The sequence below is a fragment of the Ursus arctos genome, unplaced genomic scaffold (genome assembly GCF_023065955.2).
Source record: "Ursus arctos isolate Adak ecotype North America unplaced genomic scaffold, UrsArc2.0 scaffold_18, whole genome shotgun sequence".
NCBI classification, from domain to species: Eukaryota; Metazoa; Chordata; class Mammalia; order Carnivora; family Ursidae; genus Ursus; species Ursus arctos.
The window spans coordinates 41746096-41764350 of NW_026622852.1; the positions used below are offsets into that span (position 1 = coordinate 41746096).

Here is an 18255-nt window from a genome sequence, read left to right on the forward strand (position 1 = left end):
TGGAGGGGCTTTCTGTCTGAGGCGGGGGCTCTCCCCCACAGCTACCTGTTTGCTCTGGGGTTTGAGACATCAGCGCTCTGGAAATGTTGAAGTCATGTGCAAGGGAGAAAGGAAGTGGGGGGGCGGGGGGGTGTAGGCATTGAGTTTTTTATAGGCCCCTCTGCAGAGCTGGCCTCCCGCTCACTGGTCCTTCAGGAACATGGAAATAAACGTGTGTTACATGGAACTCGGCTGGCTTGCTGACTGCTGGTGCCTGGCTCATTTCGAGATGTGAAAGCTCTGGAAAAAAAAAAAAGAAGTGGAGGAAATTGTTTTCCTGCCCATAGTTTTGAAGAAAATCAAATAAGTCTTTGGGGTTGAAAAAAAGAAGAAGAAAAGAAAAAGGACTTTCTTTTCTGCCCCTTTGGCTGGGGAGGGGTGTTAATGTTGCGGAGAGTGAGGTTGTGATGGGCCCCTCTGCCCCCACCCCCGGCGCTCCCCTGGGGTGAGCCATCCCTTCATGTTCTCTGGTCCTGCCTAGAATCCCAGATTTTCCATGACCCGGCCTGGCCGTGGTCCCACTTACAACCACTTGGCTCCGTCTTCCTGCGTGGAGGAGCGTTCTGGAACCAAGACTCCTGCTCCAGCCCAAATCCGTTGTCCTGATTTCTTAGGTGTCTTTTTAAACTTTTTTTTTTTTTTTTAAATCTCCTTTGCTCCTCCTTTGGACATTAACACACACACACACACACACACACACACACACACACACCCCGAAAAAAAAAAAAAAACACGCCAAAAACTATCTTGGCTCCCAAACCTTTGGGATATTGTACAGGGTTTTCCAGGTTGGAAAAACCAAAGGAAGTTTTTTTTGTTTTGTTTTGTTTTTTGGTTTTGTTTTGTTTTTAAGCTGTTTATTTATTTATTTAGCTATTTTAATTTTGGCTTTTGTTTTACCAAGGAAGTTTTTTTTGCCGGCTCATGGCCTTAGCTGCACGGTGTGGGTTCTCTAAGAGTCTCCATTCTTCCTGGGTCTCCTCCCCATCCTTCCGACTGCTCCCGGGGCTGTGAATGTTTTTGGAATGCTGGGGCCAGGGTGCCGTTGGGAATGTCCAACATGGCAAGCTGGAGAGGATGAGGGCTGCGCGATGGGACTCCAGCTGGAAGAAGAACCGTCTTTCCGTGGGGTTCTCCGACAGCTCGTTTACCAGGATGTGGCTGAAAATAGGGAGGGACCAGAAGAGACCCCTGACAGCCAGAATCTGTGTCACCTTAGGAAAGAAAACACTCGGAACTAACTCGAGACCTGTTTACTCGCTGTTTACACATAGTCTTAGCCAGCCAGGCGAGCTGGTTTCTCATGCTATAGCTGATTACAGGCAGCTAATTAGAAGTGGCCTCAAGCTGATGGCCGGCATAGAGACTCCCACAGAAAGAAGAAGGGACAGTTCCCAGCGTGGTGGTGAAAAATGCCAAGCAACAGATGCGAACGCTCAGAACCCTCTGTGATGGGGGGGAGGGCACTGTACAGGCTGCAGCTGCCCACGTGTGACATGAAGCTGATGATGAAGACATTGAAGGATCTAGAAACAGTTCCTTTGATGTGCAAGTGTCAGCTGTCCAGGAAAGGCCAGGCAACGTGGCTTCTGTCAGTGGCATTTCCAGCTACCTGAGCAACCCCAAGCAGGTGTGCGGCGAGGCCGACTCCATGCCCCCCAGGACCTGCCTTCCCCAGCCAAGCTTCCCCGGGGCCTGCCCTTTACTCTCACAAGACTGCTGCTGGTCAGGTCCACTCTGGGAACAGCCTCAGCCAAGCTGTACCGTGCCGGTGGGTCTGGAAGTGGGGAGGCTTCCGGAACCCACCGTGGTCTCCATTGTAACGTTCTTTGCTGATGTGCATTTAGGGTGAACAAGGGGTTCCAGGTGTGTCAGGAGATACTGGATTCCAAGGAGACAAGGTAATTGCAGTGGATTCACCCCCTCCCCCGTCCCCGCCCTGCTCTTCTCTGGTCCCTCATGGGCCGGGACCCCCCTGCAAAATGGCTTCCTTCCACATAACCCTATCTTCTCCAGTCTCAGTCCCCCATCACCATGTCTTCCCTGGCCTTGACAACAGCCTCCTGACTTACTGTCAGGCCCCCTGCCCCTTCTCTCCCACTCTGTCTTCCTCTCTGCCACAAAGCTCTGCTCTGTGCTCACAAACCATCCATGGCTCCCTACTGCTCCCAGAGTGAAGTCCTGGCTCCTCACCCCAGCACCCAGGACCCCAGTGAGCAAGCCCCTCGGACCCAGTTCCTGTCCCTTGCCCTCACAGCCCCGTGCTCCACCGAAGGGCCCTCTGCCCCTCACACTGCTGCCTGGCCTGGCACGCCCTCCATTCAGTCTCTGCACGGCCCCATTCTTCAGAACCCTGCTCAGATGCCATTTCTTCCACCTGCTTGGACAGTGGCCACTTCCCTCTCCGTGGGCCCCGAGCAGCCTGTCTGTCTGTCATCTGTGGCAGCACCTGGTTGAGGGGGACTTGTACTCCACCAGCTCCCTAAGGATATTGCCGCAGACTGCCCTGGCATTGCTCAGCTCAGAGGCCTGCACAGAACAGTGAACATTTAGGACATGTTTGAGTAAGTGAGTGAGTAACCGGCCTTACTGACTGACGGATGAACCGAGGCAGCTTGCCGAGGCCGGCTCCTCTTTGCCTGTGTCCGGCACCATGTGGCCACATCTGGACCTCTCCCAGTCAGTCAACAAGGCCCAGATGTTGGCTCACTCTCCCTCTTCCTCTTCCCTCCCTCCTGGCTGGCCTGTCCTGACCCAGCCTCGGTGTCTCCAGATTGCGAGCCATGCATTGCGAGCCATGCGGGCCTGGCTGCTTCCCCTGCTGGGCCCCAGTCTCCAGAGTTCCTCAGGCATAAAGGGCACTGCTGTGCTCACTGGGAGCCCCCCCCCCAGGGTCCCAGGTTCCAGGATGACTTGGTGAGGACAGGGCCTGCTGTGTCACCTTTGTATCCCTGAGGCCCAGCCCTCAGGGCTGCCCAGCTGGAACCTGCAGGCAGGGAAAGTGACGGGGGAGCTCATCTTCCCCGAAGGCGGGTGTTCTCTAGGCCCCCGGCGGGCAAGGATGGCTGAGCAGCTGTTTACCTGGCCATTTCTGTTCCTTACTAAGCCCAGCCTGCTCTTGGTCTTTTCCAGGGGAGCCAGGGATTGCCAGGGTTCCCAGGTGCACGGGGGAAGCCTGGGCCTCTGGTAAGTACCTTTTGCTCTCACGCCCCCCAAACCTCGTACTCTTCAGTCATGAAATGTGGCCAGAGACACGGTCATATCCTGGACCGCATTTCCTCCGGCAGCTGCCTGGGAGCCACGCAGAGCAGGACAGGAATGACAGTCACCTTTTCTACAGAGGAGGTTACTGAGGCCCAGAGGGGCAGGAACTTACCCAGCGTCAGAGAGAGGCCTCGGTCACTGTCAGAGTTCTGGGGAGAATCAAGATCTGGGGCTCCCAAAGCCTTGAAAACAGCAGTAGCATTAATAACATGTATTTCTTGAATGTTACGATGTATCAGCTCCTTCCCACCCCATACCTCTTTGAAGCCTGCCAGCCACCCCAAGGGCTAGAGTATTATTATCCCTCCCATCTTACAGATGGAGAAACTGAGCTTCTCCAAGATGAAGTGTCTTGCCCAGGATCCCATGGCTGTAAGTGTAGGAGGGGGGTGGGAACAGTAGCTCCTGATTATCTAGGGAGATCTCATTCATACGCGTCTGAGTTTTTCCAGCCACCCACAGCCAGGGGACTAATACAAAGGATGATGGAAGGTAGGCCCTCGCTTACCCCTTCTTCCACTGTCATCTCTTCTCTTCCCCAGGGCAAAGTTGGAGACAAGGGATCCCTTGGGTTTCCTGGGCCTCCTGGACCCGAGGTATGTGAGGCCGTATTTCTGAGTCCGGCTACAATCGGGACTGGGTGTGGTCCTTGGGAAACGGAGATCCAGAGACTGGGAGGAGGGGGTATGTACCTGAGGCCACGCAGCAAACGAGAGGTGGGGCCGAGAATAGAAATTCTGAGATCGGAGACCTTTCCTTGTCTGCCTCTGTGTCCCTGGTGGCTTTCAGTGGCAGTGGGACAGAAGCCGGCCTCAGAGACCCTCCCTCGCTTTGTAGTCACCTTTATAGTTTCCAGAAAAAACATCAGGAAAGCCCTCTGCACTTGGGCCTGCCCCCTTAGCAGGAGCTCCTGTTTCTCTAGCCTGAGCCCTGGAGCTTTTCCAAACACCCACACTCCCCCTGGAAAAAGTTCAGGGCTCCAGGTTCCAAGGAATGGGGAGCAAGGGGCAAACATGAAAATTCCGGTGTTTGAATGGAGAATGAGAAATCATGAAGGATGATTTAGCAATGAGCGCAACTTGCCTGAGAGGTTCTGATGCGCGCGAGACTTAGCACAGGTCTCCTGTCTCTGGGCAGCATTGACAGCTCCCACACGAGGGATGAGGCAGCCGGTTGGGCTCTCCCCCTGCTGTCCGTCCAAGAGGGACCATCTCTGAAGAACGGGGCTGCCATCTGCCTGGGATCCTCAGCGCCCGGGCTCTCTGGGGGTCTAGGCCCCATTGTGTATACACACATGTACCTCCCCGTCTTGCACAAGTCTCGCTCTGCCGGGTTCTCCAGACCCTTCCAAAGATCACTGCTGGTATCACCCAGATAGATGAGGGATAGTTTCCTGCAAGCTCCAAGTTCTGACTTCCCACTGTGTTGACTTTGGCCGTGACACCGTCCTATCTTTAGACGAATGGAGTTGGCCTCTCTTCCGTGGCCTCGATTCCTTCCCCTGGCCGCTGTGGAAGGAGACTTTTCTAACACTCCAGGTTTCCCGGCAGTCCGGCCACTGAGGGTGGAACGACGCTGCCTCACATTTATTGGGCCCCCCCTCGTGTCAGCAGGCTGTGCGGTATCTTCGGGATGAGAATGTGTTGAAATGCCACCACTCCCGTGTGAGGGATGTCATACCGCCACCGTGTTACAGATAAGGAAACTGATTCACAGCACAGTGAAGTGCCTTCCTCAGCGTCACTGCTACCTGTAGCGATAAGCTCTGCTTTCGTTCTCTCCCGGGTCCCTGGACAGATCCGGGGTCTGCCTCTCCCATCTTTGTGTTCTGTTCGGATTGGCTAACTCTGTGTCCAGAGAAGACAGAAGCTGAAGACTGTGTCAGCGCCTTCCTGTGTCTCTGCTCCTTCTGAGACCATGCCTGGGGGGGGGGGGTCGGCGTCGGGGGGTGGGCGGCGTGGCTCCCGCCTTGCATCCTTTTGGATGTAGGATTTTTAATGAGCACTTACCAGGTGCTGAACTAAGCACTTGGCTTGCATTATTCCCTTCAAGCCTCCAAACAGCCCTGTAAGGTGATGTTGTTGTCACCATTTTGCAGATGAGCAAGCCAAGGCCCAGAGATGCTCAGGAACCTGCCCGGGGTCACACAGTGCTTTGGTGGCAGAACAGGACTTTGAGCCTCTTGATTTGAAGAAAAAGATGTGGTAGCTTTGGCTTTCTGCGTTAGCTCAAAATTCAGACCCATTCTTGCCTTTGCTAGTAAGAAGTGTGAGAGGATGTTTGAGCTGGAATTTAATGGGAGTCACCAAAAGATCAGAGAGGAAGGGAAAAAGCCACTTATGGAGGCGACATGGGAGGAAGCATTTTGGACTCAGGGATTCGTATAAGAAGATTTTGGTTTCTAGTTGTCAGGAAACTAAGGGAGTAGTGGGGCTGCCCTACAAGTGAATGCGGCGCTAGGATGAATTAACAGAGGTATTACACCTACAACAAGGAAGGGGATGTTCTCTGTGCTGGCCTCTGCTGGTCTGTTCACACCCAGAGAAGCACCGGCATCCTAGTGATTGCCAACAGTGGAAGCCGACCGACTAGAGGTGGCAAGACTGAGGCACCCTGGGCCCCAGAGTAGAAGCCACTGAAGGAACAGCAATGGGCAGGCCTCTGGGGTGGGGAAAACTGGTCTCCAAATTGTGCAAAGACCACTGTGGAAAGAAGGACTCCCACCCCCTGTGCTTTGTGCGGTCCTACGGGGCAGCGCAAGGTTGTCAAGAGGAAAGGGGGGGGGGGGGTTCTGCCCTATGTCAGGAAGAAGCCTCCACTGCACAGCCAGCGGTCGGGAACAGGCTTGGTCAGGGAGCAGCAAGCCCCCCTTGGTGGTGTGGGGCAGAGTCCAACACACGTGGCCAGGATGCAGGGGGCATTCCAGCTTCGGAGGGGAGGAGCTGAGCTGCATTAGACCAGCGTTTTGCAAGCCCTTCAAAGTTGTAGCAAACCTGGAACAGCCTCATCTCTGCAGGATCACTGCATTCAAAGGCTGCCATTTCTCGGAGCACAGGAGGGCTGGCTTTGGGGCTCTGGTGGCTGCAGGAGCAGGACTTGGGAAATTCTGGGTTATATAACCTTCTGTGTATGTGTGCTTGTTCCTGTGTTAAGTATTTTCTCATTATCTCATTTAATGTTCTCAGCAACTCTCCGAGAGGTACGGGCTATTACTGAGATCCCTGTTCTAAAACAGAGGACTGTAGGGTCCAGACAGACCTGCCTGGGGGTCCCATCCCACGCAGGAAGGGACAGAAACCTGAGTTGATCTCCCTCCAAGACTGATGCTCTTAGCACTTCCCTTCACTCATGGGTGACCCCTGCTCTCTGCTTCCCCTCAGGGATTCCCTGGAGACATTGGCCCCCCTGGGGACAACGGCCCAGAAGGCATGAAGGTGAGTCTCTGCCCAGGGTCGCTAGGGTCGAAGCTCCCTGCTCTGAGGAAGCCACAGGTCTCTGGGGCTGGCTGCCTGGCTTGGAATTGTTGGGGGTCTTGCCAGCCTCTGATGGACGTGGAGATGCCGCCTCTGAGACCTCTCTCTGTTCCCTTCTCACCAGGGTAAGCCTGGAGCTCGAGGCCTGCCGGGACCCCGTGGGCAGCTGGGGCCCGAGGTGAGACCGTCTGGCCCTGTCCCCTGCCTGTCCCCTGCAGCCCTGCCTGCTCCATCCTGGGTCCTAGAGGCCTCCGCTGGGGGCCAGGGCCCTTCAGCCAGGACACCACTCCCCGGGCCGCCTCAGGCTGGCCCTCCAGCTCATCCTTTACAGCCCCTACCCTGTGACCCTGCCAAGGTCTTTCTCTGGCCTGGCCTGTCTGGCAGGTGACTCTTTGCCTTCGCTGCGTCCTCCACCCAGGGCTTTTCTCTCTGGAGACCACTGCTCCTGCCTGTAGCCGTTTCCTGGGGTGTGGGTGTGGGAGAGTAGAAGGTGAGGCCCTGAGACTTGGGGTAAAGACACTGTGATGGGTCCCATGGCAGTGGCAGGCAGGGTCAGGATTCAAATCCAGGTCTGCTTGAGCCCGAAGCCCATGACCGAGACCCTATGCTGTTAACTGTGTGCTCCTGGAAGCTGCCCGGGGGCATCCCCAAGAAGGACAGGACCCGAAGAGCTAGGAAGTGGCAGGGTGGGGATTTGCATATTTCCTCATTCACACTGAGGGGGATTGAGAAGTTCTCTGGGGGGGAGCCTGTTGGGCACCCCACGGGCTGGCCCCGGATCTTGCCTATGCCTGAGGCCCCCCACCAGCCCCCTAGGCTCAGATCCCAAGGCCCCCGTGACACACAGACAGCCCCAGCTGAGGGCACAGGAGGCCCGGACTCACCACAACCACAGGCAGGCATCCAGCCAACATGGATCCCTTTGCAGGCTGGTTCTGGGTCTGGCGGGGTCCCAGCGCTGGCTCTGCCAGCGGCCACGTGGGGCTGCTTTCCTGGAAGCTGGGTTGGGGGGTGGCCCCAGAGGGGGCCTCTGGGTTAGGCCTGGCATGCCAGAGGGGCCATTTTGGAGGCTGCCCTGGCCTGCGGGAGGGCCCAGAGTGGAAAGGGAGGGGCGAGGAGGGAGGGAAGGCGCCAGCCACGTGCCTCTTTCTACACCCACATTACCACCCGAGAGCCTGCCACTTACTCATGTCCGCATTGATTCATTCATCCATCCACCCCTGCATTCGTTCACGTCTCCATCTCCTCCCTCTCTCACGCCCCTTACCCCCACCTCTACTGCCCCACACATCCATGAGGCACTGCACACCCATCCTGAATGATGTCTGTGACAGAGTAGTGGATGGGGCCTCATGGCTGTCCTCTAGGAACTCAGCTTAGACTAGTCGTCATACTTTAGGATGGTCCTCTCCGTTTGGCACCATTTTACAGATGGGGAAACTGAGGCACCGGGACGTTAAGGTCTGCCACTGAATCAATGGTGGCGCTCAGAATAGAGCTCGTATCTTTGAGCTGCAGTCGCAGCTCTGTATCCACAGCGTTTGATGGGGTTTGACTTTCTGCCCAGCTCTGCCACACACCCTGGCCTGTCACATTCAGACGACACTGGGAGCCCCCTTCATGTGGAAGTCACTTTGTGGCCTGGGTGGGGGCCCAGGGGTGGGGGGGACCAGGCGTACCATTTCTCTTGGTCCAGGAGGGCTCTCCTCTGTCCACGCCTTTGCCTCCTTACAGGTCAAGTTCTCTGAGACCCTCACTGGATTAATTTCTCCTTTTTCCTCTCTTGTGTCTCCCAACTTTAGGGAGATGAGGGACACATGGGGCCACCTGGGGCCCCTGGCTTAGAGGTGAGTGCCATGGCCCTGGGGAGGTGGGATTTGTCCTTCCTGAGCCCGCTGTGTGCACATAGGCAACACCCGGGTGGCGCTTTGCAGAGAAGTCCTCAGCAGGAGCCTTGGGCCAGCCAGAGAAGGGACTAGAACAGACGCAAAGGACAGAGACGAGGCAGGAGACTGACCAGCTGTGCTTGCCCAGCTGCCACGTGCTGGGCTTTACGTCCGCTTCCATGCACTTGACTCTCCACCAGAGTGCCATTGCTGGTCCTTGTCTCACCCACGGCCATCAGACTCAAAGAGCAAGGGGTTTAGCCCCGTGTCTCACAGCCCAGAACCTCACCTTGCGCCCTCCCCACTGCTCTGCTCCAAGTCGGCTCCCACAAGGCCCATGCCAGGGAGGGTATAAACCAGCAGTGCACAAATATTTTGGTCTTGGGGCCTGTTTACCCTCTTAAAAAAAAAAAAAAGATTGTGGACCCAAAATGCTGTTCTTTGTGTGGGTTCCCCCTGTGGATATTAGTGATTAAAACTGAAAACTTTTAAATGAATTTGTTAATTTATTTGAAGTAATAATAACCCCATTTCATGTTCACAAAAATAATAGTTTTACAACAAAACAACACAAAACAACCAACCAGCTATATTTTCCAAAGCAAAATAATCTAATGAAAAGAGTGGCATTGTTTTACCGCTTTTGCAAATCTCCTTAATGTCTGATTTAATAGAAGTCAGCTGGATTCTCCCATCTGCTTCTGCATTCAATCTGTTGACGATACCACATGTCATGTAGCCTCTGGAAAACTCCGCGTACACTCATGAGAATGAGAGAGACACAGGAAAACCACGTCTTAGTGTTATTGTGAACCTGGTTCTGATGTCATGAATCTCCTGAGAGGGCCCCAGGGACCACAGTGATCCCCAGGCCACACTTTGAAAACCACTGGCATAAACCCTCCCATTTCCTCTGGGCCTTGTATCTTCTGTCCAGTTCCTTCCTCTTCCTCATTCCTTGAGAGCAGCTTTCAATATCCCCGTTTATGAACAGGACTGGCCTGGGAGGGGAGACTTCCCTGAGGTCACACAGCTGGAGACCCCCCACCCCCCACCCCTGCATCTCCAGACTGGCCGGTAGCCTGGGGCCCTCCAGGCTCTGCATCCCTTCCCCCCTACCCCCGTGGGGCATTGCAGCCCTCCTCTGGGCCAGGGCTGGGACCATGGCAACATGCCCCCCCCCCGCCCCGCCTAGCCCCCCTCACTCACCTCTCTCTGTTGCAGGGCCAACCTGGCAGGAAGGGGTTTCCTGGCCGGCCCGGACCAGATGGCATGAAGGTGAGGGGACCTGGAAGTGACTGGGCTTGGGTTTGTGTGGTGTGTGTGTGTGTGTGTGTAACAAGTGGGGAAGAGAAGAAAGGGGGAGCCAGCAATTGAGGGCCCCAGGAAGAACCCCAATCCCAGGGGCAGTTGTGGAAAGGGGGTCAATGGTCCCCATTTATCATAACATATTGGTAACAGGAAAAAATGAGCAGAACCTCAATGTCCAACAGTGGGGTAGAGTTCAAGTAATGGGATGCAATACAGCCACCGAAGACGGTATAGTGGAAGAGTTTACAAGACGGGAGAACGCCCGTGTGTGTGGAGGTGGCGGTGTGGCCGTAGTAGGAAGCAGATTCCAGATGGAGGGACGAGCCTGTTGCGAGGACCTGTTGCCCCGTGGTCTTGCATGCTCAGAGCAGAGGCTGCAGTGTGGATGGGGGCTCTCTCCGGGTGGTGGGAGTAGAGGACATTTCCGTTTTCTTTTGTGGGCCTCTAGCTTTTCCCCATGATGTGTAGTCATATATTACATTTGGTAACAGTTTTTTTTTTTTCTTTTTAACTTATCAAAAAAGAACTGGCCTGGGTAGAAAAGTGATGACCCTTGGCCCATGGGCAGCCTCACTTAGTGGCTTTCCAAGGACTCCTCTTGTGGGTTGGATTTTTAAAACTGTCCTGGACAGAGAGTGTTGGGCCACGTTTACAGCTGGGCAGACACACGAGGGTGAGGGCAGAGCCAGGGTAGCCCAGGACATCCACGTCCCCCTCCGCTCAGCAGACATGGCCCATGCGTCTGTCTGGCCCCTCTGGTTCTCACGAGCGTGAGGTCTAGGGGAGGCACTGGAGGGAAGGATGAGGCTCGGACCCTGATTGTGGTGAGCCGCATCCATCTGTGAGCCAAGCTCCTGGCTAGTTTGGCTAGTTTAGCCCTTGTCCTGCCCCCTGAGGTCTCGGTCTCACTCCCTCAGATACCAGCTGGGTTTCTGTGGTGGGCGCGGTGACATAGTCTGGGTGGATTTATCCCACGGGGCCGCTCGCCTCTCTCCGGCTCACGCTGCAGGGAGACCAGGGCGGCCGCGGCTGCCTAAGGAGTAGGAGCCACCCCAGCACGGGATAAAACTGGCAGACAAGGCTCTACGAGAGGCCACCAAGCGTGAGAGCTGGAAATAGCCTACGAGACAAATGAGTCTGATTTCCCTTATTTATAGCTGGGGAGGCTGAGCCCGGAGCAGAGACAAGGCTCGCCAGTCATGTGGGGAGCTGGCGGCAGAGCTCTGGTGGGTGAGGGTCTAGGATCCAAGGGCCCTGACTCCCTGTTCCCTGCTCTTTCTGTCAGTGGGCAGCCTGATCCAGTAGGAATGGGTATTTCAATGAGTCGGACCAAGGTTCCAATTCTAGCCCTGCCTCTAGCTTGCTGTGTGGCCTTGAGCATGTCTCCTTGCCTCTCTGAGCTTTAGTTGCCACCTCCACAAAATGCAATGGGTTGATGAACAGCCCAAATGAGATACAGACCGGAGGATACCAAGTCATCTGCCAAGGGCCACTCAGAGGGCACGGGCAGCTGGGGCCGTGTCTGGGATCAGAGGTTCTGTCTGCATCCCATCGTTTCTGCCATTAGTTGGAGGTCTACAAGGCCAGACTCTGGAGTTGAGGTTCCTGTCCTTCCCTGGTGGGGACTAAGGCTGATTACCTGGGGGTGTTCCCTGGGGAGGGGGAGCTAGACTCCCATCATCCATCCCAAGCGATCCTCCTCTTTTCTTTGCAGGGGGAGCCAGGCGACCCTGGACGGCCAGGGCCCGTGGGTGAGCAGGTAAGTCAATACTGGTCTCCGAACACGAGGACTCTTTATTGAGCTCTTACTGTGTGCCAGGCCCTTTGGTAAAATGCTCCACACGCATCCCCCTTTAATTCCCACACTAGCTCCTGGGGTCGGTTAGCTCGTCCCCCCTTTCATTGAGATGGTCATTGACTGTCGGGGAGAAGTCACTGAATGAGAAAGCCATGAATCACAGTCCCAGGGCCTGGCTCTGTGGATGTTTTTGGAGCATTTGCCCAGAGGGGTGACATGACTTTGTTCCCAGAACATGACATCTGGAAGAGCCTTCAAGAATCCCCAGCTGTGTTCCATCTACAGATAGGGCCCCTGAAGACCAAAGCATAACCACCTCCCAGGGGCTCCTGGTCCCGGCCACCCTAACCTACAAGGAAAGTGAAATTCAAACCAGTGGCTCTGGCTAGTTGGGAAGTCAGGCCGAGGTCTGGAGTGGAGAGGAGGTTGCAAGTCATCATGAAAAAGGAGATTTGAGAATCACGACCTACATTATTGAGGCCCAGGGCCCTCGGTGCTCCCGAGAAGCAGCTGTGAGTGCTGGGGGCGGGGTGCAGACAGCCCAGCACCGCCAGAAAGCTTAACCTGGGGCTTGGACGTCAGGTTGAAAGGTAGCAATCTCCTCCCCTCCCTTAAAGAAGCCCCCTGAACCCTGCAAGGGACCGCCTCATCCTGGAGACCCAGAAGAATCTGCCTCGGCTGAGAAACGCCATCAATGGCGTGAGAGTCGCGCACGATGGGCTTCCTCACCAGGCCTGCAACATCTGTTGGGGGGAAGAAAGGAATTAAAGCAGGGGGCGGACTGGATTTTTGAAACCTTTCCAGTGTCATTTGAGCGCATTCTGTGGGAAGCCCGGGAGTTTGGAAGGGCTGTCGCGGCCTGGATATATTTCCTGATTGGAAAAAAAAGGCCATGCGATCAGCAAATTTAATTTCATAGTTATGCTGATGGTAAGGGCCCTCGGGAAATAGATCCTCAGAATCCTAGAACGTCGGGACACGAAGGGTCCTTGCAAAGTGCTCTGTCCTGGGGTCCTAACTTTTCAGTGCCTTGGACCCTTTGGCAGGCTGGCGAAGCCCACGGACCCCTTCTCAGAATAGAGTTTTTAAATGCATGACATGCAAGATGAAGGATTACAAAGGAAATCCATTATACTGAAATACAATTATGAAAGTGTGTTAAATGTGATCTACTCCTAGGTAGGCTTCTTTATTAATGCATTAAATGATGAGATCCAGCAGCAGGTCTAATAACGACCTCACTTTTGAAGCAGTGACAGGCCTTAGTGACATATTTTGAAATCTCTGTGACAATGACTGTAATGTGACATGTAACTATCTGGGACAGTAACAGGTACCGTGGGTTTGTTGCCTACACTCAGATTTGAGGGAAATGCTAAATTTCAGTTCGAGGTCAGTGAAAATAAAAGTTGTGATTTTCTTTTTCCTCTTCAAGTTCAGGGACCCCCTGAATTCCACCCACGGGGCCTTCCAGAAACCCCAGTTGAGGACCCCTGGATCCTAGCCCATGTTGGCAATCTGATTAACAAGGATGACCTGGTAAGGTCGCCGCAAAGCTGGGGCCCGGAGGAGCGGACGGCTGGTCTGGAGCAGCTGCAGGCCTGCCTGGTCGGCGGAGCCCCCAGTCTGCTGCCTGGCTCGCTGGGACCACAGCTGGAAAGAGAGGCCTGTCTGAACAGTGAGGCAGAGCCTGAGCCCTGTGGCTGCCAACAGGCACGCAGGGGTGCCACACCAGCTGTCTGTTGGCTTCCTACCCATGTGGGAAGGGGCAGACCTCTCTTAATCACGGCAGCATCAGCGGTCCTCCTTAGGATGGCAGTGTCAGCTCCATCGATTGGCTCCTGTTAGGTACCAGGCTCTGGTACCTGCCTGCCCTTCCCTCAGCAGCCCCAGGGTGGTAGTTAGTATCCCCATTTCACGAATGAGGAAAGGAAGGCTCTGAGAAGTTAGGGCACTTGACAAGATCTCCCGGACAGCAACACAAGTGTCAGAGCCAAGGTTGAAAACCCTCAGCGCTGCTGGATTCCCAAGATCTGCCCTGGAGGGACTGGAAAATTCTTTGCCTCCTGAGCCCTTGCCGTTTTGTAACAGCTAGTGAGAGTGCAGAGGGCTTGCCAGCAGGCCCTGTCCTAGGTGCTGGGGACACAGACATGATCACAGGCCTGGGCCTGGCCTGGAAGAAGCTCCCTCTATCCAGGGAGAGACTGGGCGTGCAAACACCCCTGAGATGCCTGTTCTGCTAGAGGACCCCCAGCTCTCTTATTCCCACTTGTACCCCCAGTGCCACGCAGAATGGCATACGAGGGAAGGGAAGGAAGGAGGGAGAAGAGCAGACATAAGCAGACAACAGCCCTTTATCTGTAGACAGCGGGAGGACCAGGGAAGCCCCCTTCCCAAAATCGGGGACTCAGATCCTGCCTGTGCAGTGCCCGTTGTAGGTGACCGAGCTGCCTCCTCCCCCGTGTCCTGTGTCCTCATGCCGGCTTGAGAGGAGCCAGCTGTGCCCGCAGTGGTCAGAGCTGCTTCTCCACCCCCTCCCCCAGGTGGAAGCCCTGGGCCTCCGGGGCTGGCTTCCCGGTCAGCCTCATCTCCACCTGCAGGACGGGCCTGCCAGGATCTTCTGGGACAGCGCCCCATGGGTGTCCTGGGGGCCGGGGTGGGGAAATGGGGCACTCACTGTATGGCCCTTATTCATTAGGATCCTGTTTGGCTTCTTGTTTGAGGTTTATGACCCGCCTGCCTTCCAGGACCCAACAACTCATAAATTTAAAGTAGCTATGAAATTTCTGTTTCTCTGGGCCAGTCAGGCAGGGGCCTTTTAACAGAGCCGTTTTTATTCCTGTCGCTCGGCATCCTCTAAATGTCTGAGTGCTCCCTTGTGGGGCGCTCGGGCCTCTGTCTTAACCCTATGCCCTTTTAAAATAAATTAGAACGGGACGGGAGGGAGCTAACATTTATTGAGTGCCTACATGTGCCATGCATTATCTTCAAGACTCACAACAATCCCCGGGAGATAGGGAGAGACCTTTCTCGAAAGTGCCACCCTCTGCAGATGGTAAGGCTCGGAGAGGCTTTGTGACTTGCCCAGGGTCTCCAAACCTAAAGACTGAGTGATGATGCCAGAAGAAGTGTCAGGTGCAGCGCTTGGCTCTCAGTAAGTGCCAGCTGTTGTTATGAATATTGCTGTCACCCTGAAAACGCTCTCATTGTTTTTTTTAAAGTGAGTTGTTGCAAAAGCCAAATACTTGGTTATTGCCTGTGACTTACTAGTGGGGACCTCATGCCTTGTACCTCATCCCTCTCACGTCGGACTTCAGCCCTGAAGTGTCTCGGAACCCAGGGAACCAGGACCTCCACAGTATGGCAATGGTGCGGGGGTGCAGGGGGATCTGTGCCCTGCTCAGGGCCACACGCTGTGGAGGCCCTGGAGTGGAGGGACAGGTGCATAGGCCTTGGAGCCACAGAGTTGAATCCCAGGCCACAGCACAAGACACACTCGGTCGTGGCCAGAGCTGCCACTTGAAAACGGTCTCTGAGATCCACAGAGCTAACCCTTTGGAAATGGGCACCGTGTTTTCCCTCTAGCTGGACAGGTCGGCCACCTCTGACCTGTGTCCGCTCAGCTTCGAGGTCTCATTCCTTTCTGGACCCAGTTAGGGGACAGGGAGCAGATCAGATGGGACAGAGCCACTCCGCCCTCCGTCTTTCCTGAATCTCCCGGGAACTCTCGGCTACAGCCCTGAGTTCTCCCAAAGCCATTTTTGCACCTCCAGACCGCACAAGACCCCCCTCTGCTCCGATCTTCCGTAGCAGGGAAGAGCGTGCGGCCTGGACAGGGAACTGTCTGCTCTCCTGAGTGTCTGCTCCAGGCCGTCGGGCCTCGCCCCATGGGTGCGTGCGTAACTCCTCCGGCCCAGCGAGGCCGGCAGCCGCCTAGAAGAGCCCCTGGAACACAGAGGCAAGTTATCACCCAGTGGAGTTAAAAAGAGCAACAGGAACCACAGTGTGAGTGTGTGTGTGCCCTTCAGAAAGGAGAGGAAGCCTTTCACAAGACAGTATAAAGGCCTCCACTTCCCACGTTGGAATCAAGTCTTTTGGCGGAGGCCGTGATACTGTTTCCATGCGGGCGAGCCGGTTTGTTTCTCTCTTTGAAGCAGCCCTGAAAGATGGGGACAGATTTCTAACAGGCAGGGCTCTTCCCAGCACAGCTTAAGGGCCATTCCTGCTCCCCCCCCCACACAGCCCGCCCCCCAAACGTGGCCGCCTCCCAGCCTGCTTCTGGCGCGGGAAGAATGTGTGGCGCTCCCAGGGATGCTGGCAGCGGCCCCACCGCTTGGCTCCGAAATCAGAACCATCTGGTGGAGTGAGGGAAGTCAGGACAGTGCCTGGAGAGAGGCAGCTCTCCTCCGTGGCACCCCACGCCTGCCTGATTACCAGGCATGGGGCAGGAGGCACAGGCCGGGAGCTCCAGAGACTGGGAGAGGCAGGCGTGTTGCACATCCCCGAATTCACGCAGCTTCCTTTTTTTTCTTGCTTTTCGTGCATGTTTCTTCTAGGGACTTCTGGGATTCATTGGTCTGGTCGGGGAGCCAGGGATTGTGGGAGAAAAGGTAAGTTAGGCTGGAGAATACAGAACAGCTAGAACTTGTGGTGGAGATTTTAAGAAGATGAAGGGGCCAGTTGCCCTGGGGCTTTCAGTCTTCTTTCTTCTGGCTTCTCTTTGCTTTCCTGGCATTCCAGACCCTTAAAGAGCCATGGTCCCCTTTCCCAGCATCCCCTGGGGCTCCGCCCTGCCCTCCTGTCAGCACTGCTATGTGTAGTCAGACTCCCGTGTGCCAACCAGCTCACGCACGTGACGTGGGCCCTCACAGGGGTGGGCGACAGAAGGGAGCGGAAGAGCCATCGTTTCTAAACTGGCACAGTGCCTTAGGCTGCCTCGGGAAGCCCCCAGCAGCTGTTTTACAGACCAGATAACCAAGGCTCAAATTGGGGAGGTGGCATCAAAGTCACCCAGAAAGGAAGTGACAGAGCTGGGATGTGAATCAGGTTCAGTGCCGAGGCCACGCTTACCTCGTGTCAGCTCCCAGCCCGCAAGCCCCCCCGTGCCTTCCCACCGTGGGCTCTGGAGGGGGCCTGCTTCCTTTCAGGGGCTTCTCTGATCGGCAAGCTGGCCTTCTGGGGAGCCGATATCACACCCACTGGATAGATGGAGAAACCGAGGGCCAGAGAGAGGAAGCCTCTGCCCCAGTCCAGCCCCACTTTCCTTTCCGGGCTCTTCCTGTGCCTTACTTCTCATCACTCCGCATCCCAGACCCTCTGGCCACACCCCCACCTCCTCCTTCTCCTCCTCCACCTTCCCTATGTTCTCCTCTTCCTTATTTCTTTTTAACTTTTTATTTTGAAGTAATTATAGAGTCACAAGATATTGCAAAAAACAGTACAGAAAGGTCCTGTGTACCCTTCTCCCTGTGGCCGCCGATGGTCACATCTTGCACAACTATTGTGCAATATCAAACCAACTCTGGCCTTCTTTATTGCTCAAATGTTCCGTGTCCCTCCTCACCTACAAACCACTGCTCGTGCTGCCCCCTCCCCCTGGCCAGGTGCACCCCTCCTCCTCCTCCCGGCCCTCCTCCCTCTTTGCCTAGGTGAGTTATCCCTCAGCTGTCTCAGGTCAAGCAGGCCCCCACCACTCCCCTGCACCTGCTGGCTCAGATCCCCTGCTGCAGGGCCTTGGCACCGAGACCCGCGCCCTCACTGCACTTACTTGTTTGTGTCTGTGTTGGTGATTTGTGTCTGTGGGTACAAAACACAGAGCCTCACAAAAGCAAAGGCAGGATTCAAACCCAGAGCCCCTTCCTTCAGCTGTCTCTGTCTCCTACGCCCACCATCTCTGCCCCGGTCGGTCTGGATGGGTCACGAGGAAAGGAGTTCCTTCTCAGACGCTCCAGCATTTCATCTCTGTCTGGGCAGGGGATGGGGAGAGCAAGAGGGCCTTCTTTTGTCTTCTGTGCCTCAGCAAGCCCAGCCCAGGGGATGCCAGGCCCATTGAGGACCACGTGATGTGGGTCAGCATCAAAGGGGACAATGTCATTAGCTCATCCCTGATCAGGACCACTCTTGCCTAAGTGCAGCCCACTGGGGGACGTGCCACAATGGACACTGAGACCTTTCAGGGCTTACTGGGTTCCTGGCTTCTGCGGAGTGAAATCCCAACAACCTTCCCCTGTCACCACCTTGGGTAATGTGACTGTAGACTTTGGATAAATCTCTACCCCTCCCTCTTTGGCCTCTGGAAGGCCTCTGCACCTGCCCCCCATGGAGCCACCCCACAGCCATGACCTCCCCGCCTTGCTGTCTCCATCACAGGGTGATCGGGGCATGATGGGACCCCCAGGCGCACCCGGACCCAAGGGATCAATGGTAAGGAGCAAGTGTGTGCCCCTTGCCCTCTCCTGTCACAGGGGTGGTGACTGCTCTGCTC

At 55.5% G+C, this 18255-nt stretch overlaps 1 protein-coding gene across 5 annotated transcripts in view; it reads left to right on the forward strand.

The window, feature by feature from the left end:
- Positions 1–18255, forward strand: part of COL27A1 (collagen type XXVII alpha 1 chain) — a 134863-nt gene that overhangs the window by 70669 nt on the left and 45939 nt on the right. For all 5 annotated transcript variants that reach the window (XM_044389543.3, XM_044389544.3, XM_044389545.3 and 2 more), the window contains 10 exons: positions 1887–1940; positions 3172–3225; positions 3846–3899; positions 6684–6737; positions 6901–6954; positions 8579–8623; positions 9887–9940; positions 11688–11732; positions 16328–16381; positions 18141–18194. In XM_044389543.3, coding sequence (XP_044245478.2) covers positions 1887–1940; positions 3172–3225; positions 3846–3899; positions 6684–6737; positions 6901–6954; positions 8579–8623; positions 9887–9940; positions 11688–11732; positions 16328–16381; positions 18141–18194 — 522 coding nt within the window. The remainder of the gene's footprint in view (positions 1–1886; positions 1941–3171; positions 3226–3845; positions 3900–6683; positions 6738–6900; positions 6955–8578; positions 8624–9886; positions 9941–11687; positions 11733–16327; positions 16382–18140; positions 18195–18255) is intronic.